Raw genomic sequence first — 27,653 nt, forward strand, 5'->3', positions numbered from 1 at the left:
CTAAATTTTTATTAATGTTTTGTCGCAATGCAACAGTCAGACTATTAAGATGGTTGCACAGTGGGTAGCAAGTTTGATTCATGTCCACACTGTCTGTGTGGAGTCTGCACGTTCGCCCTGTGTCTGCATGGATTTCCATCGGGTGCTCCGGTTTCCTCTCACAAGTCCCAAAGACGTGCTGGTAGGTGAATTGGACATTCCGAATTCTCCCTCTATGTACCCGAACAGGGGCCGGAATGTGGGACGAGGGGCTTTTCACAGTAACTTCATTGCAGTGTTAATGTAAGCCTACTTGTGACAATAAAGATTATTATAGTAACTTCATTGAAGCTTAATTGTGACAATAAGCGATTATTATAATAAAGATTATTATTATAAGATGATCCACTGGCAGGTAAAAAAATACTGTTTAGTAAAGCAAACGAACACTCCCTGGAGTGAATAAGATTCTGATGTAAAAATCCTGTAATAACGAGGTGTTGAAGAAGATCCAGCATTACGCAGTGACTTTTGTATGTTTGTGGATGTATAAAGTATTGAAAGTACCAAGTGCCATATTCACCATCTTTTCATCAGATCTGGGTTCAGTCAGTGGGGAAGAATCTTATTCATGTGTTTCAGATGGGATTCTGAGAAGAATGTGATAGAGATGAAAACTTTCAGATTGCTGGCACATGACGCTTGTTTTTGTTTAAAGATTGCATCTGGAACAAAAATGGCTGATAACCGATTTACCCAATCAGCAACTCACCATTTTGCTCAATTTATTTAAAATAACAAATTTAAAATACATTTTTGTACTTTGTTAGGGTTTCTTAGGATGCTGTTTATGCTGTGTCCATTCTTACCTTGTTAAATGTGTGACATTATGTAGAATTTCTAGCACATTAAGGGCTACTGCAGTATTTTTCCTAGCACCAGATGGAGCTGAGGAGCAGATTAATAAAAATAATGCCTGTCAGACTTCTGGGAGAAGGTTAGAGAGAGTAGGAGGAGAGCAGCGAACAAGTAGAGATAGTGTGTGTGAGATAGGTGTTGGTATAGTGTAGATTGTAATTATAGTTTACAGTATTGCTAGCTTTATGAATAGTGTTCGAACTGTATAATAAGTAGTGTAATAAAATTTACCTTTGTTAATTTAAATTAGCTTTGTGGTTTTTGAGTACTCTATGTGCAGAATCCATCCTGGGTGTTAGCTGCACGAACACCACAAAATGGGATGAATTGATCTTCTGCAGGTTCTTGTGTAAACTGGGCAAAATTGAGTCTGAGGCGAAGTGTGGAGAAGTGAAGCCATTAGATTTGACAACAGTATATCTTGTGTATGTTGCATTGTCTGTTGCATTGTCTGTTCTGTTGTCAAATGTGTGGTAAGCAGGAGCTGCCGATGTTTATAGTTGCACTGCCATACCACTAAAAGTGGGAAAATGATTCAATCCTGTGGCAATCTGGTGATCGGTTTTGATTTCCTTCTGCTTTCGAACTAGGTCAATAACGGACAGAATCTGCTGGGTCTGGGAAGCTTGGTGTCTGGTATTCCCACCAATGTATTCCAGCGCATCGATCCTGGGGTGTTCATAAATGTAATCTCAAATTCAACATTTGTTGAGAATATTGGTGCATCACCACAAACTCTACGATTCATCTGTGTTCTGCAGGTGAGTGACATGGAATGTATAATCAATGGTAATAAAATTGACCTGCATCTCACTTGTTTCTGACTGCTGCTTTTATTTTTTAAATGTTGATGCATTTGCGTCAAGACTGTTTTAATCTCCAGGTGCTGCTGACTCCTGAACACGTTAATTTCTATTCTTTTTCATTCTAATTCAGGTGTTCCGGAATGTAGATGACCCTGAAAGAAGAGTAAGCAGCATTCCATCTGTTCTAGCCAAAGATGTGCCATCTGTGTATTTAAATTCAAACCTGAGCCTCAGTGACGTTAACAACAAACAGTGGATTCCCAGTCAGGTAAATGAATTGCTGCTTTGACAGTGAAAGATAATGGGTGGGTTCTCCGTCCCGGCAGCTGGCCAACAGGTTTTCCATTGTGGGCACCCCCATGCTGTCGATAAATCCGCGGGCATGTGTGCGCTGCCGGCGAAAAGGAGTATCCTCCCGACGGAGAATCCAGCCTAATGCCTTGTGGGGCATTGTAGTGAGGTGGAGAGGGGGCACGGGATAGGAGGAAAGTAGGGACAGTTCAATTGAAACATTCCTTTCTTAAATTTAGAGTCCCCAATATATTTTTTCCAGTTAAGAGGCAATTTAACATGGCCAATCCACCTATATAAGAACTAGGAGCAGGAGTCGGCCATCTCGCCCTTCGAGCCTGCTCTGCCATGCAATGAGATCATGGCTGATCTTTTGTGGACTCAGCTCCACTTTCCGGCCCGAACACCATAACCCTTAATACCTTTATTCTTCAAAAAACTATCTATCTTAAAAACATTTAATGAAGGATCCTCAACTGCTTCAGGCGGCAAGGAATTCCATGGATTCGCAACCCTTTGGGTGAAGAAGTTCCTCCTAAACTCAGTCCTAAATCTACTTCCCCTTATTTTGAGGCTATGCCCCCTCGTTCTGCTGTCACCCGCCAGTGGAAACAACCTGCCCACATCTATCCTATCTACTCCCTTCATAATTTTCTATGTTTCTATAAGATCCCCTCGCATCCTTCTATATTCCAACGAGAGCAATCCCAGTCTACTCAACCTCTCCTCGTAATCCAACCTCTTCAGTTCTGGGATTAACCTAGTGAATCTCCTCTGCACACCCTCCAGTGCCAGTACATCCTTTCTCAGGTAAGGAGACCAAAACTGAATGCAATACTCCCGGTGTGGCCTCACTAACACCTTATACAATTGCAGCATAACATCCCTAGTCTTAAACTCCATCCCTCTAGCAATGAAGGACAAAATTCCATTTGCCTTCTTCATCACTTGTTGCACCTGTAAACCAAATTTTTGCGGCTCATGCACTAGCACACCCAAGTCTCTCTGCACAGCAGCATGTTTTAATATTTTATCATTTAAATAATAATCCCTTTTGCTGTTATTCCTACCAAAATAGATAATCTCACATTCGTCAACATTGTATTCCATCTGCCAGACCCTAGCCCATTCACTTAACCTATCCAAATCCCCCTGCAGACTTCCGGTATCCTCAGCACTTTTTGCTTAACCACTCATCTTGGTGTCGTCTGCAAACTTAGACACATTGCACTTGGTCCCCAACTCCAAATCATCTATGTAAATTGTGAACAATTGTGGGCCCAAAACTGATCCCTGAGGGACACCACTAGCTACTGATTGCCAAGCAGAGAAACACCCATTAATCCCCACTCTTTGCTTTCTATTAGTTAACCAATCCTCTCTCCATGCTACTACTTTACCCTTAATGCAGCAACCTTTTGTGTGGCACCTTGTCAAAAGCTTTCTGGAAATCCAGATATACCGCATCCATTGGCTCCCCGTTATCTACTGCACCGGTAATGTCCTCAAAAAATTCCACTAAATTATTTAGGCACAACCTGCTCTTTATGAACCCAGGCTGTGTCTGCCCAATGGGACAATTTCCATCCAGATGCCTCGCTATTTCTTCCTTGATGATAGATTCCAGCATCTTCCCTACTACCGAAGTTAAGATAACTGGCCTATAATTACCCACTATCTGCCTACCTCCTTTTGTAAAACGTGGTGTCACGTTTGCTAATTTCCAATCCACTGGGACCACCCCAGAGGTAAATTATCACTAGTGCATTTGCAATTTCCCTAGCCATCTCTTTTAGCACACTGGGATGCATTCCATCAGGGCCAGGAGACTTGTCTACCTTTAACCCCATTAGCTTGCCCATCACTACCTCCTTAGTGATAACAATCATCTCAAGGTTCTCACCTGTCATAGCCTCATTTCCATCAGTCACTGGCATGTTATTTGTGCCTTCCACTGTAAAGACTGACCCAAAAAACCTGTTCACTTCCTCATCTCCCATTATTAAATCTCCCTTCTCATCCTCTAAAGGACCAATATTTACCTTCGCCCCTTTTTTCGTTTTATAAATTTGTAGAAACTTTTGCTATATGGTTTTATGTTCTGAGCAGGTTTCCTCTCGTAATCTATCCTACTCTTTATAGCATTTTTAGTAGCTTTCCGTCTCCCAATAATCTTTGCTTTTCCCTCCAATTTGATACTCTCCCTTATTTCCTTAGATATCCACAGTCAATTTTCCCTCTTTCCACCGTCCTTCCTTTTTGTTGGTATAAACCTTTGCTGAGCACTGTGAAAAATCGCTTGGAAGGTTCTCCACTGTTCCTCAACTGTTTCACCATAAAGTCTTTGCCCTGCACATCTTTGGGTTGTGGGGATGAAACCCACATAAACATGGGGAGAATGTGCAAACTCCACAGGGACAGTGACCCAGGGATGCGATCGAACCTGGGAACTCGGCACCATGAGGCAGCAGTACTAACCTCTGCGCTAACATGCTGCCCCGTTCAATTGAGACATGAGCATTAATTCACAGGTCAGTTGAAAGATCAGACCAGATGTGGCGCTTTGTCCTGGTCTGATTATTTTGTGTAAAAGCAGTCTGTAATTATTGTGAATATTAATGATTTAAATGTTTTTGCTCCACAGGCTGCCGTGTTCTTTGAGAGTGTGGTCAGAAACAGCAACAATTTGTCAAGGTAAAACTTTTTTTTTGCTATACATTTGGTTCTCTGGCAATTTTTACTGCCTGTCTATGTCATCATCTGTATACATTAGTCTTCTTTGAACCTTGATATATATAACTTGTTGAGTAAAAATGTTTTTCCTGAGAAACTGTGATTTAGTTCATTTAAGCCAGTTATTAAACCTATTGTGAATGGATGATTTTACTCAGAGCATTGTTACCAACTGAATATTTTACTCAGTGCAATGATTTCTTCTGGGTCCCATCATAGGGAACTGTTATTGGTCAATATTTGATCTGATTATCTTTCAAGGCAAACTGTTCTTTCATACTAGTCCCAATCCATATTATCAACTGGTATAAAATATAACCTGGAATTATTACATTGACCTGGATGATTTGACCCATACGTGGACTATATTTTGATAGAACATAGAACATAGAACATTACATAGAACATAGAACAGATAGATATAGGATAGTACTAATGTTAAAACCCTTGTTCCTCAGCATTTGAAGAAAGTGAGATGTTTTAAAATGATGTAATGATGCCATTATTTGTTTCAGATTTTCACCTTCTGTCCTTCAAGGCTTCAGTTGTGGTGCAGTGAAGGACCTGGAATTTTCTACATTTCTTCAACTACTGCAAGCAATGAAGGGTAAAGGGGCAGTGTTTGACGAAAGTCAGGTGAGGTCTTTCACAACAATCACATTGGAGGAAAAATAGACGCTGGATTCTCTGTTTGGGAGACTGTTCTGAATTCAGCCCGGAGCTGAATTGCACAAGTTTTATGATCCCCTTGCGGCCGTAAAGCGGGATGCAATTCAGTACTGCATGACATGCAAATTACTGCATGGTGTGGAATACGATATTTCTCAGGGAATCCCACTATCGGGTCGCCATCTTGTGCGGGGTGGCCTAATTGCGAGGTCTGGCGGACAGCAGCCTCCCTCCACCCGCAAATCAGCCAACATTCACTTCCCCTCCCCGCACAGCAATTCGGCCCCGACCCCACCACCACCACACGGCTGGCTCTCACCCCTGCATTGTATGGGAGCCCCTCTATCCACACATCCGGAGGTGACCCCTCCCCCCACGCTCCAGGCACCCCTGTAATAGGGCAACCTACCCAGGGGCACCTGCAATAGGAGGACCTACACAGGGACTCCTGTGCTTGAGGATATAAGTTCAACGAAGTGCAGTGCAATCACTTAAGCATATGATTTCTCTGCATTTGACCTGTCTTAACACTGCAGTTACCTCATTGCCCATGTGTGGACTGCTCTCTAGCTTCCACACAGATTTCTCTTTTCTGAGGGGAGGGGGGCTGCTGTGGTGGGGATTTCTTTAGGCATGGGGTCTCTGTGGGGAACCCCTTATTGCACGAGTCACTGTGGAGGTCCCACCTTTACAGGGCTACACGTGGGGGGGTCCCCCCCCATTACAGGGGTACCTCTTGGGGGAGGGGAAGGATCTCCCTTTTACAGGGGTACCCCTTTGGGGGCCCCTCATTTTCCAGCAGTGCCTGTGGGTGGTCCCCCATTTGAGGCACCCTGTGGCGAGTCCTCCTCACAGGTGTCCCTCTAGGGCTCTCGCAATCACAGGGGTCCCTGTGGGGCTTCTCCCGATTACAGGGGTCCTTGTGGCGGTCCCACTATTACAGGGGTACCTGTGGGGGAGCCCCCCTATTACAGGGGTAACTGGGAGGGGTTCTCCTAATTACAGGGATACCCCCATTGGGATCCCCCCTATTCCAGGGTTACCTGTGTGCTGACCGCTATTACAGGGGTGCCTGTGGGGGAGTCCCCATATTACAGGGGTACCTCTGGAGAGGATCTCTCAATTACAGGGGGACATGTAGGATGATCCCTCTGTTATAGGGAGACCCCGGGGTCCGCCTATTACAGGTATGCCTGTGCAGTGCCCCCCATTGCAGGATACATGTGGGGAGGCCCCAATTGTGGCATTCCTGTCGGGAGTCCACCTCTGACAGGTGTCCATCTAGAGGTCTCCCAATCACAGGGGCTCCTGTGGGGGGGGGGGGGGGGTCTCCCTATCACAGGGGTCCCTGTGGGGGTGTTTACCTCTCACAAGGATCCCTGTGGGGGAGTCTCCCTATCACAGGGGTCTCTGTGGGTGGAGTCTCCCTATCACAAGTCCCTGTGTTGGGGGGGTGGGGTGGGGGGGTTTCCCACACAGGGGCCCCCCTCACACGGGTCCCTGTGGGGTTCTACCAATCACAGAGTACCTGGGAGCAGGCGGGGCAGGTCACGGTGTACTTTGGGGATAGGCAGTGGTTGGGGGGATGGGGAATGAGGGCGTTTGGGCCTCCATTGCCTGGCATGGTCTCTACCATTGTAGTCCTGACGTCCAGACCCTGCGGTGGATCAATGGGGCAACAATTCCCCGCTTGGACCACGGTGAGATCCACCATGGCAGGTTCACAATTGTAGAAACCACAAGTGAACCTCACCCACGTGTTTACCGGCCGTGAGAACCAGGGGAATCATGTGAGGACGAAGCATAATGCGGCAGGCCCTCTAAAGGGATGCAAATGGGTCATTACGACTCGTTCAATTTGTTTACATGCTCCTGCTGGCGTGCGGTGAGGAAGTCTTTCACGTCGCTAGCAGTTCTTGAAGCATGGCGTTCAGGCGCCGATCACAATTTTGCCCTGACGCCCAATTCCTGGTTCCATTGGGGACAAATGCCGTGCGTCCAATGGACGGAGTATCCCGCCCAGAATATATTCATGTAAAAAGTTATGCAAAGTAATTCTCATATATGGAAAGTTGTGTTGGATTCAACACCTCCAGAATCCAATTCATGTAATTTCTTCAAATCCAAACTATTATTGCTAGGAGCACCAATTTATTAAGTCTACCGTGCAATGTCAGAACAATAACCACAGATAATAAAGCAGACATGATCCCCTTGACCAAATAACTGATTGGACACAACTTGTAGCATCAACCTCCGAGAAAACTACCATCTAACTAACTTCTAGCAAAACAAAACTCAAGAAGTACTGAATATCGTTAGCTGTAATAAGTCCATGGAGGCAGTAGTCCCTTCACCAGAATCCCTTTTATTAACATACCAACAGTAGTAAGACCGTGTGCATTCAGCTTGCCGTCTACATTGGGAGTCCAGAGGCTCTGACACTCCCTGTTTTATACAGAGAAGAGGTTCCCTGATTTGGCCACTAATCTCTTATTGCAATTGGCCAATCTCAAGGGACCGGTCTTAGTAATGAGATTCGCGAATGCAGGTTGTTGTGTTCTCAACATTGTATTTTGTTATGGGAGCGGTGCTTTCAGAACCCCAAAATGTATCATGGAGTTCAACCAACCCCCACCTTTAATGGATTGTTGCTTTTGAAGCACGCGGCTTGTTCCCCAGGTGTAGTATTCCAATTATGGACACGTGGTTTTAAAAACAAAACAATGTTTATTCCATGAACTCAAATTAACCTTTTAAATAAACATTGGATCTCTTAACACCCCTTACTTCAAAGGTAACCCCGAAAATAATACAACATTACCCAATCCTGCAAACTGTTCCTTTACACATCCAAAAGACTTAACAAATCCTTCAAACAGAAGCACATTAGATTTATATTCAATACTGAGACCTTTTTACAATTCCGATTTCACCAAAGGATTAAGAGATAATCCTTCATGGCAGAGATCACCAGCAATGCAGCTCAGCCACACCCAAGTTTTCTTCAATGTGAAACTAAAACTGAGTACTAACTCCACCATCTCTGACATCACTATTTTCTTAAAGGTACATTGCTTGAACATCCATTTCTTAAAGGTACTCTCACATGACAATTTACAACTTCTTTTTTCAGCTGAGCTGCATGTCTGCTAGGCTACCTGCGAATGGAACTGCATTGGCCATAGAGACCTTCCCTGTGGACGTTCTGCTGTTCTTAAAGTATGTTATATTTCCTTGCAATTCTCCTCCATTGTTTTGTTGAACAAAGTTTTGATGATGGTGATCTCCATTTATGCAATGGTGATTGAGTGTTGCCGTAGGGATGGAGCTGGGTCACATTGATCAAAAGTAAAATTGTTTACTTCTGGCGTGACATTGTTTATCCATCGTTAAGGATGAGATTTCTAAATTCTTGGAAGTGCAGGGTCGGATTAGGACAAGTCAGCATGGATTTAGTAAGGGGAGGTCGTGCCTGACAAACCTGTTAGAGTTCTTTGAAGAGATAACAAATAGGTTAGACCAAGGAGAGCCAATGGATGTTATCTATCTTGACTTCCAAAAGGCCTTTGACAAGGTGCCTCACGGGAGACTGCTGAGTAAAATAAGGGCCCATGGTATTCGAGGCAAGGTACTAACATGGATTGACGATTGGCTGTCAGACAGAAGGCAGAGAGTTGGGATAAAAGGTTCTTTTTCGGAATGGCAACCGGTGACAAGTGGTGTCCCGCAGGGTTCAGTGTTGGGGCCACAGCTGTTCTCTTTATATATTAACGATCTAGATGACGGGACTGGGGGCATTCTGGCCAAGTTTGCCGATGATACAAAGATAGGTGGAGGGGCAGGTAGTATTGAGGAGGTGGGGAGGCTGCAGAAAGATTTAGACAGTTTAGGAGAATGGTCCAAGAAGTGGCTGATGAAATTCAACGTGGGCAAGTGCGAGGTCTTGCACTTTGGAAAAAAGAATAGAGGCATGGACTATTTTCTAAACGGTGACAAAATTCATAATGCTAAAGTGCAAAGGGACTTGGGAGTCCTAGTCCAGGATTCTCTAAAGGTAAACTTGCAGGTTGAGTCCGTAATTAAGAAAGCAAATGTAATGTTGTCATTTATCTCAAGAGGCTTGGAATATAAAAGCAGGGATGTACTTCTGAGGCTTTATAAAGCACTAGTTAGGCCCCATTTAGAATACTGTGAGCAATTTTGGGCCCCATACCTCAGGAAGGACATACTGGCACTGGAGCGGGTCCAGCGGAGATTCACACGGATGATCCCAGGAATGGTAGGCCTAACATACGATGAACGTCTGAGGATCGTGGGATTATATTCATTGGAGTTTAGGAGGTTGAGGGGAGATCTAATAGAAACGTACAAGATAATGAATGGCTTGGAGAGGATGGACGTAGGGAAGTTGTTTCCATTAGCAGGGGAGACTAGGACGCGGGGGCGCAGCCTTAGAATAAAAGGGAGTCACTTTAGAACAGAGATGAGGAGAAATTTCTTCAGCCAGAGAGTGGTAGGTCTGTGAAATTCATTGCCACAGAGGGCAGTGGAAGCCGGGACATTGAGTGTCTTTAAGACAGAAATTGATAAATTCTTGATTTCTTGAGGAATTAAGGGCTATGGGGAGAGAGCGGGTAAATGGAGTTGAAATCAACCATGATTGAATGGTGGAGTGGACTCGATGGGCCGAATGGCCTTACTTCCACTCCTATGTCTTATGGTCTTATGGACATCTGAAAATATGATGAGTTGAACTTATTTGGCAGTGCTTTAGACCACTTATCAATAGCAGGAAGTTTCCTCATGTCCTGGAGCTTTGTAGAATTATGAATTCACTGAGCCTCTCGAACATTGTCTGATAAACAACTTTTCCAATGAACCAGGAGGAAAAACAATTGTAATTATTTTGAATTTGACTTAACAGCATCGGATTTGAATTTAAATATTTGACAGTTTTGAGGTAAATGTAATCCATAAATTAACATTGCAAAATGAGAGACTGTAAAGGCAGTTTTATGTATGGGACAGTTATCCTCAGTGTCCAACTTTAGGGGAAGGAAGAATCTGGGATCTTGCACTGAGTGGATGCAGGTATCTGAAAATGGATATCTTTGAGAAATCACCAATTGAGCTGTTCATTCTCCTTCACGTAATCTGAACATAGCTCCTGTTTCCCTTTTCAGCTCTGCACAGTTCAGGAGATCATCCAACTGCCGTGAATTCTTCAAATTAGTTGGAAAGTCAAACATCAATGTCTTACGAAAAGGATCAGCAAGAAGACGAAATCTGTTAAACGATGCCAGGATCTGTTTGGTAAGGATAAAACAGTGGATCGGTCCAAGCTAAGCATGAATATAGTCAGCATTCTTGCTGGTACTGATGAAAGTCAGTTTCACATTGTGGTAATGTCAGGTAATGAGGAATGTTTCAACATTTGGGCAGCACGGTAGCATTGTGGATAGCACAATCGCTTCACAGCTCCAGGGTCCCAGGTTCGATTCCCGGCTTGGGTCACTGTCTGTGCGGAGTCTGCACGTTCTCCCCGTGTGTGCGTGGATTTCCTCCGGGCGCTCCGGTTTCCTCCCACAGTCCAAAGGTTTGCAGGTTAGGCGGATTGGCCATGCTAAATTTCCCTTAGTGTTGGGTGGGGCTACTGGGTTATGGGGATAGGGTGGAGGTGTGGGCTTGGGTTGGGGCTCTTTCCAAGAGCCAGTGCAGTCTTGATGGGCCGACTGGCCTCCTTCTGCACTGTAAATTCTATGATTCCGCCATGGAGAGTGATTGGTGAGAGCAGTTCTTCAAGAACCAGTTTAATAACCTACATGAAGCACACAGAGCTGGCTTGATTGTTTTCCCTGTGTGCTTCGAGGAGTATGAGCTTCCCTGCCAACTATGGGGCCATTACCATGTGCATATAAAGTCAACCAGATAGGAACAGACCGAGAGATTGAGACAACCTGGCAAAGTCCAACTGGGCCCCTTTATAAATAGTAAGTATTTTAAGTAAATGTCTTCTTTATGCTGCTCGTCTGACTCCTCTCATATTTATTAAACCAGCACTTGAGTGAAGCTGAAAGAATAATGATGGTCACAATAAATCTCTGACAACTCACTTCACATTCTATTTGATTGCTGATCTTTCATCATTCTGTTCAGTAAAGCTTTCAGAATCGTCAGTATTCAGCTTTATGAGTTCTGACCAAGAGTGAATTGGTTAGTGCAGGGGTTCTCAAACTGCAGTCCGCGGTACCGGTGCTCTTAGGCGGTCTGTGGCATTTGAAAAATTTGGAAATTGCTGCACATCTGCTGGTGTCTGGAGAAGTTAGCCTCTGATTAGATGGTTGTGGATAGTGGAAAGGGAGAGAAGGCCTTGGAGCAGATCTCAGAGTGAACACTACAGCGTGGGAGTCCAGAATGAGCCTTGGAGTGGAGGTTTGACCAGCGCAGGCCTTGGAGTGGGGGCCATTTTTCGCTGGCATAGGAGGGCGGAGGGGCCTTCCAGCACTGCATTTATCGTGGAGGACCATACAGCAGGGCCCTCAGACCGCAAATGATCCAGTGCGGGCCTCAGAGCAGGGATCCAAGGGTATCTCAGAGTGAGAGAAAATGTGTGTGTGTGTATGTGTGTTGGAGGATAGTAGAGACTGCAGCTAACTTTGTTGCTGAATTGCGCCAGCTTTCTTAACATTGTAAATTTGGGCAGTTTAGGAAGACATGCTTCAGGCTAGATTTGTTTGTAGCATTCAGTGGCATTTTTATGAGAAAATCCACACTTAGTTTCAAGAAAGATGTCAACATTTCTCATGGCATGAAATAGCTGCCAATAATGCAAAAGATGTTCAGAAAGCCAATTGTGGCGTGCAGGCGGGTACACTGCATCAAGTAAAGAAAGAAGCTGCAAGTAAAATACTTGAAGTGACTGATGACTGAGATGAATGCAGACTTATTTCTTCCACTATATGTGAACTGAGGAGGACGGAACTGAAAGGAATGGAGGAAGCACGATCTTCCAAACACTTGAAAAGAAAAAGAATGATCTGTGATCACACCAACAGTGTCTTTGGATGTGTTTTTGTGAAACTGGAGTCAGTTAACAATATTGATGAGTTCACCAATGTGCTCCGAGATGCAGGTGAATATGAGGAGCTTGAACTAATTCGAGCCACCATTTTCAAACTCTGTAAACAGGAAATTGAAGCTGGTCCTTTGAGACAAACCAATTTCATAGTCGAACACCGCAAAGTGAAAGAACAGCCAGAACTTCCCATCTGGACACTGCACAACAGACAACATGGTCAAGCAAGGACATACCCACCAAACACAACGGGGACATTTTTCAAAGATGAGCAGGGGAGACTGAGGACTTGTAGCAGAGACGAAGGATCCAAGACGTTCAGAACCAGAAGTGCAGCAACCAGAATAAGCCTGATGAAATTGCTTCCGATTTGGTGGTTGTTCATGATCCACTGAAGAAAGTTGATGGTCGTTCAGTGAAACCTATTTGAGTATCTCAACAGAGGGCAGAATAATCTCGTTTGGACTGTTGCTCGTCTAGCGCCGATTCTGAATGTGGCAAAGATTCCAATGCAAGTATGACAGCTGACTGTTCCGAGGCACATTAGAAAAATATTGGGCAGAGCCTCTGGTGGCAGCCATGGAGTGAGCGATCACATATTTGGTGGCTCCCGCTCAAGGTGGATTTTGTTTCGGTCTTTTCCCTGCCCGAGTGGCAAACTATTTGAGGGCAAAAGGTACAGGTGTGCCTGGGAAAGGTGATACTCCTCTGGCCTGGCTTTTGGATGAAATGAATGAAATGTAAAATTAAATGAAAATCGCTTATTGTCACAAGTAGGCTTCAAATAAAGTTACTGTGAAAAGCCCCCAGTCACCACATTCCGGCGTCTATTCGGGGAGGCTGGTACGGGAATCCGCAGATGGATCCACAGAGAAGGAGTAATGCAAGAAGGAAAGAGCTGCGGGAGCAGGAGAGTCTTCGAGGTACACCACAGGAAAAGATGGTGGAGGACAAGGGCCAGTGGTCAGCGGAGTAGTTGGTGGAGTTCTTGAACAACAAGTTGTTGCAACAGAGGAAGGAGGCCTTGAGAGATCTAGTGAAGGTGGTGGAACTGCTGAGACTTGGGATCGAGCAAGTGGAGCAGAGGCTTGAGCTCCAGGGCATGGCGATCCAGAAAGTGGAGGAGGCAGTGGGGGAGCACGAAGAGCAATTGGCCTCATTGGTTTCTGAAATGTGAATGATGCAGGAGAACCAGAAGGGATGCCGGTGCTTCTGGTAAATGTCTATGCCTCAAGTCTGCATTCCGGACTTGGATTTTCATCGGTTGATTAAGGAGGGAGGGGGGGATTTTAATACAGTCATTGATCCGAGCTTGAATCGGTTGGGTGCTAAGTCGTTAAGGGTGCCTGCAACGATGAAGGAGCTGAAGGAGTTTATAGAGCACAATGATGCAGGGGTTGGACGCGTGGAGATTTGAGAGACCGAGGGCGAAGGTGTTTTCATACGTATCTCAGGCACATGGTGTATACCCGGGTTGATGTTTTCATGTTGGATAAGACGTTGTTGGCGGGGGTGGCCGTCTCGCGATTCGGGTTCGGGCAGGGGTTTGTAGTTTGGGCTTGGCTGTTATATAAGGCGCCAGTTGCGAGCTTGCAGAGGAACCTAGTAAGTGGGGTACTTTGGGTTGCATCGTGGGAAGAGGTAGGGGTATTTGCACTCCCCATTGCTCTTTGCCTTGCCGACAGAATCGTTGGCAATGGCGCTTAGTACAATCCCTGAAGAGGGATTGAACCAATTGTGGAGGGGGTCGTCCACAGGGTCTCATTGTATGCGGACGATCCGGGCAGCATCGAAGGGGTCATGGCGCTCCAACTTGCTCAATAGCATCGTCGAGCTGGAGTTCATTCTCCCTCAACAATCTCTCCCGAACTTTGTCATTACTAATGCCAAACATGATTTGATCGCGATCATTGATGCTTGCAAAGTTGCAAAATTATATGCCTGCGCGTTTAACCTCAAATCTGTTGAGAAGCTGTCGAATGATTCACCTGCCTGCTGTGTACGCATGCGAAAAATATACTGCTCGAATGTTTCATTTTTTTCCGGTGATCGATCAAACTTTTTCACAACTTCATGAAAGTTTTTTTTTATCAGCTTCACTTTTGAAAACGAAGGTGTTAAAGAGTTCTATCGCCTGTGGACTTGCTATACTGCGCAACACTTCTACATTCATTAGGCTGTGCCTGAAGATCCAGAGCTGCTACGTAGAGTGTGAATTGCTGTTTAATAGTGCGCCAATTTGCATCTACTTACCAGTGAATCGAAGCTGGTGTGACGTCTTCAGACCTTCCATCCTGGACTTCGATACCGAGTTGTGCATTGATTGAGATTTTCCAGTGCTCTATGTGGTTAGGAGAAATTATTTTTCTTCTGTTACTGTTGTCTTTTTGGATCTTCAAAACCAACCCTAGTACCTTGTTAGATCTTCAAAGCCAGTCCAGATACCATTTTATATCTTCAAGGTTTATCTTCAAGGTTGATCCTGCTCCCATGTTACGTTCTGGTGCTTGGGCAGTAGGAATCGTGCACTAGAGAACGTCTAGTTCTTGACTCGTTAAATGTTAATTTTTTAACAATTACCTGAGTTAGATAAACATGAGAAAGTGATCAAAAAATGCTATGCTCATGTTAATTGTTGTTACCTCTGTATATTTGTATTTAACCGCCGTTAGTTCTAATTCTATTCAGTTACTGTTATTTCGATGTTTAACTAGCTGCACCCATTTTTGAGTTCACACTGTATTTTAAACTTTGCTATTGATACATTGTAAAGAAGATTAACTTTCTCAATGCGTTTCGACTAATTTTGTCTGGTCAAGTTACCACAGTGTTGAAGTATTTTGTGATTTATACTGCCTGTGAGGTAGGCTGAGTTAAGGTTCAAGGACTTCTTGAAGGTGAATGTCTGCAAATGTGGCATATATGAATGGAAAAAATAAAATGAAAGCTTACCTCCTTGCAAACACTGTGAAAAGCCATGCAGGTGTGCAATCTACTCTGTAGCCACATTGGAGCATGCAACAGATTACGCTGTGCATGCAAGAACCAGATGGTTTAAGATATTGAAGGGTAACCAGCGCCGATATCTCGTGCAGCATAATCTGCTTCCTTGATGTATGTTTTGACAAAGGAAGCTCCAGACTATGAATGAGTTCAACTTGTTTATTGAACTATTAACACAGTTCTTCAATGAGTTTGACTCTCTGCTAATCTAGCTGTAGTAACTCAGTCTATTTTTCCCAGCCTGCTCTTAGCCACGTGCTGGGTGTGATGCTGTTGACCAAACTGATGTACTCTCTAGATGTGTCTGTGGAAAGAGGCAGAGCATGTGTGCCCTGTCCTTTTATATTGGTTGTGAAGTGCCCCTTTGTGGTAATGCCACCTCTGGGTATCCTGATTACCCATTGGTTGTGTCCTGTGTAATGCCATTGGCTGTATGTCTGCATGTCATGACATCTCTGGTGCTCCCTCTAGTGGTTACTTAGTTGCAGTGTATTTACATCAACCCCTTGTGTATATACAGTGATGCATATCACCACACTTACCAGCCACATATACAGTAAACTGCTTCCAAATGAACATCATTGGTATGATAAAAATATAACCTTTCTAATTGTTTTTTAAAGTATTGAAATGGACCCATTCTTTGAGAGACCCAGACGGTATTAATAGATTTCTAAAGCTTGCTTCACTGACTTGCTTAGCTCCTATTGCATCTGATGTTATCTTAAAACTGGCAGGCACCAAAATATTTAGTTCCAGAATTTCAGTTTTGCGCCTTGTACTGAAAAGCTGTCAGTTAGTCTTGAGGCAATGAACACAACATAATCCAATCTGCCACTTGGTGATGTATTGTGGAGGTTCAGCCTTCTGTACACAAAAGAACAGTAAACATATTCTACTGCTGAATTAATATTGCTCGTTTTGCCAATACTCAGGGAATTTACAGCAGGAATCTGACAAAGGAGAGTGTGACAATCCTGGGTAGATTGGTATGTGACCTTGACGAATCCATCATCACAGCATCTGATATTTCCATTTTGGATGCATTGAAGACCTGCAACTCGTACAGTGAGGATCAGAAGCGAGCCATTGAAGCTCGACTAAATAGTAGAGTCAGCAAATATGGGTGAGTGTTCAATGTTCACATAATTCCATATAATTTTAACCTGAGTTGCTTACTTTTATGCTTGTAATGCTATGAATTTCTAACACGAATGTTGATTCTTGGTGGGGTTTTCGAGTCCCTCACCCCGGGACTGGAGGTTCCCAACTAAGGTCAAGGGTTCTTTTGGATGTCCATGAAATCTCCGTCCCGCCATGATGATTCTCTCGCCAGAATGGACTGGAAGATTCTTCTACTGTCTTTGCAACAATCCACATGCACACCCAAATAGAAGCAGGTGGATTGGGATATAAATGGAGTCGAGTTGCAAACCTGGTATGATGCAGCAAAGGAAGATGTGTGCAGGCTTTGGAAGCATAGGTGACCGTGAAGCTATGCTTCCTAAAGCTTTCGACCACTGGGACTTCCCTCACCTCCTCAAGTTGGGGATAGTTGCAGACTAATTGAGAGGTTGATCACATTGAATAGGAAATATTTCAGTTACCGTCATATCTAGTGATTCCTATACTCCAAAGCAATATCAGTAATGTATTCCCTAACTCAAGAATTTTTATCTTTGCCTGTAGTGTTCCTTCATCATGGTCATCAGCTACAATACAAGATCTTGGGAATCTGCCCTTGACGTTGACCTACACATGGAGTCAAGTCACAAAGGTATGCCGTATCTGATTAACAATCGATTTAGATAGCTGAATTTGTAAATCACCGAACCAATTTTTTTGGCGAGAGTAAATTAGAATCTTCACTTAGAGCATTTTATTAAGAAACACAAAATGATTGAAATCGTAAGTGAAGAAATAATATTTTCAATTTTTAATGAATCAAAATATTGGCTCATATATAAAAATTAATTCTGTTTGAAACCACTATGATATGTGTGGTGAACATTGTTAACGTTAACAATGATTTTGGACAGTTTGTGATTGAGCTGTCACCTGGTTAGATGCTTTGTTTGAATCTTGTGTTTGGGGATCCAGAATCGGTAGTAAATATGCCTCGGTTTCTCATCAATTTACATTTCATTACAACCTGCAGCAGTTGTTTGGAATACTTGTAGAGCTGCCTTTATGTTTGGTTATGTGCTTTTTCTTATATCATTTCACTGGAAGCTTCAATTCAAATCTTTGTGCTGATATGTCAACATTCCCATCATCTTGTAGCCACTACTGATTTGCTTTGGCACTAATGTGTTTTGGCAAAGATTTTCATCACAGGAGCAGCACGGTGGCGCAGTGGGTAACACTGCAGTCTCACGGCACCGATGTCCCAGGTTTGATCCTGGCTCTGGGTCACTATCTGTGTGGAGTTTGCACATGCTCCGTGTGTTTGCGTGGGTTTCGGCCCCACACCCAGAGATGTGCAGTGTAGGTGGATTGGCCACGTTAACTTGTCCCTTAATTCGAAAAATGAATTGAGTACTGTAAATTTAAAAAAAAGGTTTTCACCATAGAAGAGCGTTTTAGAACATAGAACATACAGTGCAGAAGGAGGCCATTTGGCCCATCGAGACTGCACCGACCCACTTAAGCCCTCACTTCCACCCTATTCCCGTAACCCAGTAACCCCTCCTAACCTTTTTTTTGGTCACCAAGGGCAATTTATCATGGCCAATCCACCTCACCTGCACGTCTTTGGACTGTGGGAGGAAACCGGAGCACCCGGAGGAAACCCACGCAGCCACGGGGAGAATGTGCAGACTCCGCACAGACAGTCACCCAGGGGGGAATCGAACCTGGGGCCCTGGTGCTGTGAAGCCACTAGTGCTACCGTGCTGCCAAGATGTTCTTGCAGATGTTACTGCTGGTGGCCCAGGAAGCATAGATATAGAACAGTACAGCACAGAACAGGCCCTTCGGCCCTCGATGTTGTGCCGAGCAATGATCACCCTACTTAAACCCACGTAACCCGTATACCCGTAACCCAACAATCCCCCCATTAACCTTACACTACGGGCAATTTAGCATGGCCAATCCACCTAACCCGCACATCTTTGGACTGTATGGTCCAATGGTAAATACATGAAGTGTATTTTTTATGCATTGCATTTTGTCCCATGCAGGTTGTCCTGATTGAAGCTCTTCCAAAGTTTATCAAGAAAACAAAACGTTTGAGGCCCCCCAATGATGTTCTGATATTCATAAATCAACTTAATTTGCGAATTATATCAAACAATACGATAAGTATGTAATCAGAATAAATATTAAATAAATGTGTGTGGATGATATCTTGTTTGCAAGCGGAAGGACTTGTCTTTCATGAATATTCTGCAGCCTCAGTTCATGAGCATTAAATGGAACAAGGGGATGTAATGGGTTTTCAATCCATTTGATTGTTCAATATACATTTGAACAATGGGACATGTCTTTGATGTTTAAGATCGGACTGCAACATTTCGTACACACACAGCTAAACCTATCTGCTGTTCATGGAGTAGAAGGTCTCAACATGCCACAACAATTTGTATGCAACTGACAATAAGTTACAATGCAGAGCATGTTTATGGAGAACATCCATGTAACTGTGAGTTAAGAGTTCTCCTGTCATCAGGTGACAAGAAAAGTAACCTGTAGTTACTTTCGCTGTGGATAATGAGAAAAAAGCCCTTTACCATCTGCAGCGTTGGCTAGTGTCCTTTTTCAGTCAATAATCCATAAATTGCCTTATTAAAGAGTGAAATTGGGGAGTGGCCCTGCTGGCTCAGTGGTCAACAGGGCAGCTGGTGGGCTTGCTGAACGGCATGTTCACCGTACAACGCAAGGGGAATCTGGAGTTCCTGGCCTGGGCGGTGGATCCGATTAAGGAGGTGATCAACCGCCTGGAGACGAAGCCGTAGTCCCAGGATCAGGCAATCCAGAAGATGAAGGAGGTGGAGGGGGAACACGAGGAACTACTCACCTCGATTGCAGCGGAGATAGGGCTGTTGCAGGATCAGCAGAGGCGACTCCAGGAGAAAGTCGAGGACCTGGAGAACCAGTTCCACGGGCAGAACATTAGGGTCGTGGGCCTACTGGAGGGAAGTGAGTGAGCTGACGCCGGCGGTATGTGGGGAGGATGCTGAAGAAGCTGCTGGGGGAGGGAGCATTTGCATGTCCTCTGGAAGTGGATCGAGCGCATAGTGCGCTAATGAGGATGTCCCAGGGGAACGTGCTGCCAAGGACGATGATAGTGCGATTGCACTGTTTTCTGAACAAGGAGCGGATCTTGATGTGGGCCAAGCAGACTAGGCGCTGCACCAGGAAGGGCAGTAAACTTCGAGCATATCAGAACCTGGTGCAGAGCTGGCCAAGAGGAGTGTGAGCTTCATAAGGCCAAGGCGGCCCTCTTCAAGAAGTGGGTGAAGTTTGGGATGCTCTATCTGACAGGTTTGTGGGTGACCTCTGATAGCCGGGAACAATACTTCGGGACGTCAGAGGAAGCGATGAAATTTTTCAGAGACAATGGACTGGCAGAAGGAGGACATTGAACATTGGTAGAGATACTTTGGCGCTGTGTTGTCGGGAGATTTGGTGGGGGTGGGGGATGTACTGCTGACAGGGGAAGGGCTTCTAAAAGGTAACAGGAGGAGGATCGATAACGGAGGGTGCCCGAGGGCGGGCCTAGGGACGTGTGGAACGTGGGCTGGAGGCTGGCCCAATAGGGGCTATGGTTGATCGGCAAAGGGAGGGGAGGGTTCCCCCGCTGACCAGGCTGATCACATGGAACGTGCAAGGGTTGAATGGCCCGTGTGTTCGCACATTTAAAATTTTGAAGGCGGATTTGACCATGCTGCAGGAGACTCACCTGAAGGTGTGGGACCAGACTACACTGAGGAAGGGATGGGTCGGGCAAGTATTTCACTAAGGATTGGACTCTAAAATGAAGGGGGTGTCGATTTTGATCAATAAGCGGATGGCGTTTGAAGTGGGAAGCATAGTGGCGGACTCTGGGGAGGTATGTCATGGTGAGCGGGAAACTGGAGGGGATGTCGATGTGTCAGTGAATATTTATGCCTTGACCTGGGACAACATCGAGTTTATTAGGCGGAATCTGGGGAGGATCACCGACCTGGACTCTCGTCAGTTAATTGTGGGGGTAAGAGAGACTTTAATCCGGTTCTGGATCCAAGACTAGACTGGTCAATCTCGAGGTCGGGGAGGGTGTCGGCAACAGTTAAGGAACTCTGGGGGTTAATGGAGCACATGGGGAGGTGGATCTGTGGAGATTTGGGAGACCGAGGGCAAAATAATTTTCATTCTTGTCCCATGTGCACACGGTGTACACCCGAAGATACTTTTTTGTGTTTGATAAGACATTGTTGGTGGGGGTGGTTTAAGTTGAGTATTTGGCAATAGTGGTGTTGGACCATGCCCCGCACTGGATGGACTGACAGGTGAGCAAAGGGGAGGCCCAGCGCCTGCAATGGATGCTGGATGTGGAGCTGTTGGCGGAGGAAGAGGTGTGTGAGCGGGTGAGGAAGGCCCCTGGGATATGTGGAGGTTAATGATATGGGGGAGGTTTCGGCATGGGAAGCACTGAAGGCAATGGTCAGGAGGCAGTTTATTTTGATTTGGGCACATATGGAGAAAGCGGAGCGAGCGGAGACAGGAATGCTCGTGGAGGAAATCCCGCAGGTGGACAGGAGATATACGGACGCCCCGGAGGCAAGGCTGCTGAAGGAGCGGCCGAAGCTGCAGATGTAGTTTGGGTTATTATCTACGGGAAAGGCGGTGGGGCAGTTGAGAAGGGTGAGGGCGGTGGTGTATGAGTATGAGGAGTAGGCGAGCAGGATGTCGCGAGGAGGCAGCGAGGGAGATTGGGAAAGTGAAGGACACGGGAGGGAGGGTGGTCTTGGACCCGAGTTGGGTAAATGAGTTATTTAATGACTTCTTTAGCAAGCTGTATGAGTCGGAACCCCCAGCTGGGGTGGAGGGGGTGAGGCGGTTTCTAGAGGTGTTGGAGTTCCCGAAGGCGGATGCGGTATTGATGGAAAGTCAAATTTGGCTGGTAGAAGTAGTGGAGGGGCGGATGCGATGCAATCGGGCAAGGCCCCGGGTCTGGATGGGTACCTGGTAGAATTTTACAAGAAGTTCTCAGGGGCATTGGGACCGCTGCTGACAAGGGCTTTTAATGAGGCAAAGGAGCTGGGAGTACTACCCTTGACGTTGTGACAGCGATGTTCTCTCATTTTAAAGTGGGATAAAGACACTGAACAATGTGGGCCAGATAGACCGATTACCCTGCTAAATGCAGATATCAAACTATTGGCTAAGATCTTGGCCTCGAGGATTGAGGATTGGGAGCCAGGGGTAATAGGGGAGAACCAGATGGCATTCGTGAAGGGGAGGCATCTGGCGGCCAACAGCATGATGCCTCTAGAGGGGCGAGAGGTAGAGGTGGTGATTGCCATGGACGCAGAGAAGGCCTTTGATCAAGGGAGTGGGAATACTTAAGGGAGATCCTCGGGCGGTTCGGGTTTGGACAGAGATTTGTGGACTGGGTCCGGTTGTTGAATCAGGCACTGGTGGCGAGTGTCCGGACGAATCGGGTGAGTTCAGACTATTTCAGGCTGCACCAGGAGACAAGGCAGGGGTGCCCAATTTCCCCACTGCTGCATGCCCTGACTATAGAGACATTGGCAATGGCACTGAGAGCGTCGAGGGTCTGGCAGTCGATAGTGGAGCACAGTGTTTCGCTTTACGCGGATGATTTATTTCTGTACGTTTTAGACTCACTGGGGGTGATTGGAGGTATTATGGGGCTATTGGAGGAATTTGGTTGGTTTTCAGGGTATAAATTGGCTATGGGCAAGAGTGAGGCCTTTGCGATTCAGGCGAGGGTTCGGGGAAGAGATTGGGGGAGATTCCGTTCAAGGTGGTAGGAGGGAGCTTTCGATATTTGCGTATCTAGGTGGCACGGGAATGGGAGTAGCTGCACAAGCTGAATTTGGATCAGCTGATAGAACAGATGAGTGGGGACTTTCAGAGGTGGGATGCGCTCCTGCTGTAATTGGCGGGGTAGGTACAGACAGTGAAAATGACGGTTCTCCCGAGGTTTTTGGTTGTCTTTCAGAACCTTCCAATTTTTATCCCGAAGGCCTTCTTTAAAAAGGTGAATGCGGTGATCTCGGGATTTTTTTATGCTGGTAAAGCCCCGCGGATTACGAAGGTGCCGCTGGAGCAGGAGCGTTGGGGGTAGGGGGGTGCTGGTTCTTCCAAATGTTATAAATTATCATTGGGCGGCGAATATTGCGATGATCAGCAAGTGGTTAGTAGGGGGAGGGTTGGTTTGTGAGCGGGTGGAGGCAGCCTCATTTAAAGATACGAGTTTGCGGGCACTGTTAACAGCACCTCTGCCGTTCTAGCTGGCCAGGTACTCCACAAGTAGTAGCAGCCCTGAGGGTGTGGGGATAGTGGCGGCAGCACATGGGACTGGAGAGGGCATCGGTATGGGCACCGATATGTGGTAACCACCGGTTCTCTCCGGGGGGGGGGGCTGGATGGGGGGTTCCGGGGTGGCAGCGGGCGGGATCGATAGATTTGTTGATCTCTTTATTGGAGCTTGGAGGAGAAGTTTGAGTTGCCAGGTGGGAATGGTACCGGTATCTGCACGTGAGGGACTTTGTGCGGTTGCAGGTTTCGACTTTCCCACACCTGCCACCCCAGGGGCTTTGGGACAAGGTGGTGTGGAGAGCAGGAGTAGGAGAGGGGAAGATTTCAGAGATCTATAGGCAGCTGATGGAGTGGGAGGGAGCCCCGATATGGTGAAGAAAAAAATGGGAAGAAGAGCTGGGTGGGGAGTTGGAGGCCTGATTATGGGATGAGGCCCTGAGGCGAGTCAATGCATCCTCATCATCTGCCAGGCTCAGCCTGATACAATTCAAGGTGGTCCACAGGGCGCACAACGGTGACCCGGATGAGCAGGTTCTTTGAGGGGGTTGAAGTTTGGTGTGGGCATTGTGCGGGGGGATTCTGCGAACTATGTCCATATGTTTTGGGCATATCTGAGACTGAGGTGTTTCTGGTAGGGGTTTGCTGACATCATGTCAGAGGTATTGAAAGCGAGGTACCGAGTCCAGAGGTTGCGATTCTTGGTATGTCGGAAGATCCGGGAGCTCAGGGGGTGAGAGGGGCCGAAGTCCTGGCTTTTGCCTCACTAGTGTCCCCCGGAGACGGATCCTACCAGGATGGAGGGACTCGGAACTCCCGAAGTCGGCGGTATGGGTTAGCGACATGGCATGGTTTCTCAGACTCAACATAATTAAATTCACCTTGAGGGGATCGCTGTAGGGGTTTGCCTGGAGGTGGCAGCCATTCATTGGCTTCTTTGAGAAAAATTAAGCCATTAGCGGAGGAGGGTGGGGGCGGGGGGGGGGGGGGGGGGGGGGGGCAGGGTTTGGTTATGTTGTTTTGTTCTTGTTGAAACCTGATTGTTAAATTAATAAATGCCTTCATAAACTATTTTCTAAAAAAATTAATTACCGGTAAATTGAAATATTACATCTAAAACAATCTTGTGCTTGCAGACTGTACAGAAGGAATAATAATAGCAGAAGACATTAATGAGCTGACACCTGCAATCTACAATACGGCCCAGTTGGACGTCTGTTTGAGTCATCTTGTGCTGAAAGACAGTGTCCTCCGACTGGGATCTCTTGCCTTTGATCGTATTCAGCTGGGAGTTCTGAAACAGAGACTATTGAGGGTAAGAAACATTGAAGCAAAATCATAATAAAGAACCTTGCCTTAATATACAGCTTTTCACTATCTCAGACATTCCCACAGTGTTCCGCAGCAAATGACGTTTGTTTTCAATTGCAGTGATGTGATAATGTCGGGGAGCCTGACAGCCACTTTTCACAAAGTATGACAAGTAGCAATGAGACTCCTGATTACCTATTTTATTTTAGTGATGTTGACAAGATGACTGAGTATTCGCCAGGAATCTTTAAGAACTCCTGTGCTGCTCTTCAAATGGAATCAGAGGATCTTTTGCATGCACTTGAGAATGAACATAAGAGACCTCGGAATATGTCCTCCGTCCCAAGTTCGATACACGCGACAGTTCAAGATTTCCTCAGTGCTGTGCTGAATGATAAGTTTTGATTATGTGCTCTGATCTATCCAGTGGGAATTGAACAGGAAAAGGGAATAATGGCACACGAGTTGCTGAAGCCCTTTTTTTTAAAATTAACTGCGCAAACACTTGGAATGGTCTGGTCAAGGTTTTACGAATATAACAAGAGATCAATTGTTGCTCAATTCTGATGATATAAAGTGGAAACTGAAAGCTGACTGCATATCAACTGTTTCAAGTTTCTCATTTTGGGTTTCCTGAAACAGATTTACCCCGATGGGCTACCAGAAAACCAAATTCGACTGCTGGGGAACATATCCACTGTGTTTAATGCCACAGACGTCAGCAGCTGGAATATCACTCAAGTTGATACACTTGCTGCATTGATGGCGCAACATTTGGAAAATACCACGGTACTGAAACAAAGAGAATATTAATGTCAAAATGTTGTGTTATATATTGGGTTCTGGGTCATAAGCAATATCTTTAAGGTGAGGGCTGAAGCATTTAAGACTGTGGCCTTTCTTGAACAAGGCCCTTCTTGGGTCAGTTTAAACCAAAAGCTGCTTCCATCAACCAGCATCAAGAAATTGGATGCAGTCTTAATTGACAGATGTATTCTAATTACAGGAATTTTATTTGTATGTTCGAAATTTGAGGTGCATTACCATCAAAAGAAGCTTCTTAACTTGTTGGATGCTAGTTTGTAAGACTGAGTTATAACGTGTACTTCACATCTCTTCCAATAGGTGCAATCAATTGTTACAAGATTCCTCCAGTTAGGTGGCATTCTAAATGCAGTTTCTTTGAAAGCGATCGGTGGAGCCAAGTTATGCACTCTGGATGAACAGCAGCTGTCGACAATTTCCAACTTGACGTAAATGTTGAACCTTTCTATTACTAGTTCCCTGATGAGTGAAATGTGATGATTTCCTTCAGTTTCAAAGTTAGTTAATTAAAATCTCAGGGCAATGTAACTGTGAAGTAAACAATCATAGAAATTGATAGCACTGGAGGAGGCCAATTGGCTCAGATTGTCTGTTCCAGGAGAGAAAGACTAACTCCACTTTCCAGCTCTTGAACCATAACCTTGTATTTTACGACATTTAAAATACATATTAAAATATATCTTTTAAATGCTGTGTGGGCTTCAGCCTCTATTGCTCTTTCAGGGAGTGAGTTCTCAACCACAGCACCCTCTGGGAAAAAACATTTGCCATCATCCCTTCTCTAATCCTAATAATTACATTAAATCCAAACCCCTTATTCTAGCTTTTCTTTTGATGGAAATAGATCCCGCTTTCTGGGCCCGCACAATTTTGTACACATCAATTGAATTCCCCCTTTGCGGCCTTTCTTCCAAAGAATACAACTCCAGCTTATTCAGTCAATCCTGCTGACCAAACATCTCCATCCTTGTAAAATGTCTAATCAATTGCATTCCCATTTTTTGTCTAATAATCATTAATTCATACAGTATTCTATATGTGGCCTAGAACAAGTGCTTTATACATTTTCTGCATAAGCCCTCTGTTCTGATCCCCGCTGCATCAGCCAATAAAGGAAAGTGGACACTCGTTCCAAAGTTCCTCTGTTCCTCTCTCACTGATTCAACCACTTCACAGAATGACACAATTATTGCCGTAGAAGGGCATCATTAAAGCAAGACACTGTACACGAAAGCTTCAGTTAGAAATGCAGGGTCCCAAATACTATTCACTGGAGAACTCCTCCGCCAACCTTTTCAAGTTAACCAATTTTGTTTTGCTTGATTTTGCTTCAGAGAGCATTAGCGACTATGGCCTATCATATATTGGTCCATGATTATGTTTGGCAAGGTACTGCAGTAGTTTACCTTTGTGCAGGGACACTGAAAAAAATTAACATTGTAAACTTTCTCCCACAGGGATGCAGGAGCTTTGGATCTGTCTATGTGTACGCAGTCAAAGAAGAACTTGCTTTACAGTCAGGCACGCAATGCACTGAACTCTCAGCAAAGTAATCCGATCCCCTACTTCCAGCTGATAAAGGCATATGTTGGTAAGTAAAAGGGCTTACAAGGAATCACATCATCCTGTTTGAGTCTTCAAAGTAAAGCAGTCAAGATTAACAGGGGTGTTTTTCTGTCTGATCTAGAGTTCACATTCTCTCATTATAGAAACACTGCACTTATGAAATTCAAAGGCTCAAATTGCAAAACCTTAACGACCCTTGAGATATATTCCTGAAATTCAACCTCTGTGACAGTGAACTCAATAAATTTCTTGTATGAGATTTCGGCTGAGTTGATTATACCTTGAATTAGTTGCTGGTTGAATGCTGTTCTATTTTAATGAAATGCACATAAATAATCTGTTAAAACTCATTTGTACAACATGATGATGAGGTTTGTCATGAGTGGAATAAATAGCAAAGAGGCGAGAACAGCTAAAACATGTCTCTGTTTTCTTCAGGTGGTGCTCTAGCTAATGATTTGAAGTCATTTGCTAATAACAGGGTTAACATGGACTTTGAAACCTTCAAAGGGTTGAATCCTGAGGAAGTAAAGGTAAAGTCTGATTATAATGCCTATTTGCATCCGCGCGGCAATAGTTCCATATTTGTTTTCCCATCTCATCAGAGCTCGATTTCAGCCTGTAGTCTTTGACCCTGGAACAGTGCTGTCATTTGGTGACACGTCGTAAAATTAACCCTCCATTTTAGAACCACAGAGAAATACAATTGCGTTTGCTGTTATATGATTGAAAATACAATGAATGGAATGGTGCATATTGAACACTGTAAATGCTGCACAGTTTCAAATTCTAAATAAGGTAGCAACAGAATATAGAGACAGTGGACATACAATCCAAATTGTATTGTGAGTGTGGGAACAAAGGTCAGTGACCTGTTTCTAACTGAACTGCTAACACGGAAACATTATGCAGATTTTACTCTTCCTTTTGGAAAATGGCCAAGCTCACATGGGAACACATATGAGACCTTCACGATCTAGATGACA

General features: G+C 45.0%; 1 protein-coding gene across 1 annotated transcript in view; it reads left to right on the forward strand.

Annotated features, from left to right (window-relative positions):
- Window positions 1-27,653, forward strand: part of LOC119978154 — a 512,568-nt gene that overhangs the window by 230,893 nt on the left and 254,022 nt on the right. The window contains exons 63-76 of the mRNA XM_038819593.1: window positions 1,488-1,658; window positions 1,834-1,971; window positions 4,639-4,688; window positions 5,243-5,363; window positions 8,533-8,618; window positions 10,583-10,712; window positions 16,413-16,603; window positions 17,167-17,254; window positions 18,660-18,780; window positions 24,102-24,280; window positions 24,919-25,065; window positions 25,402-25,529; window positions 26,559-26,692; window positions 27,106-27,200. Of these exons, the coding sequence (XP_038675521.1) occupies window positions 1,488-1,658; window positions 1,834-1,971; window positions 4,639-4,688; window positions 5,243-5,363; window positions 8,533-8,618; window positions 10,583-10,712; window positions 16,413-16,603; window positions 17,167-17,254; window positions 18,660-18,780; window positions 24,102-24,280; window positions 24,919-25,065; window positions 25,402-25,529; window positions 26,559-26,692; window positions 27,106-27,200 (1,779 nt within the window). The remainder of the gene's footprint in view (window positions 1-1,487; window positions 1,659-1,833; window positions 1,972-4,638; window positions 4,689-5,242; window positions 5,364-8,532; window positions 8,619-10,582; window positions 10,713-16,412; window positions 16,604-17,166; window positions 17,255-18,659; window positions 18,781-24,101; window positions 24,281-24,918; window positions 25,066-25,401; window positions 25,530-26,558; window positions 26,693-27,105; window positions 27,201-27,653) is intronic.

The sequence above is a fragment of the Scyliorhinus canicula genome, chromosome 15 (assembly GCF_902713615.1).
Source record: "Scyliorhinus canicula chromosome 15, sScyCan1.1, whole genome shotgun sequence".
In the NCBI taxonomy this organism is placed as follows: Eukaryota; Metazoa; Chordata; class Chondrichthyes; order Carcharhiniformes; family Scyliorhinidae; genus Scyliorhinus; species Scyliorhinus canicula.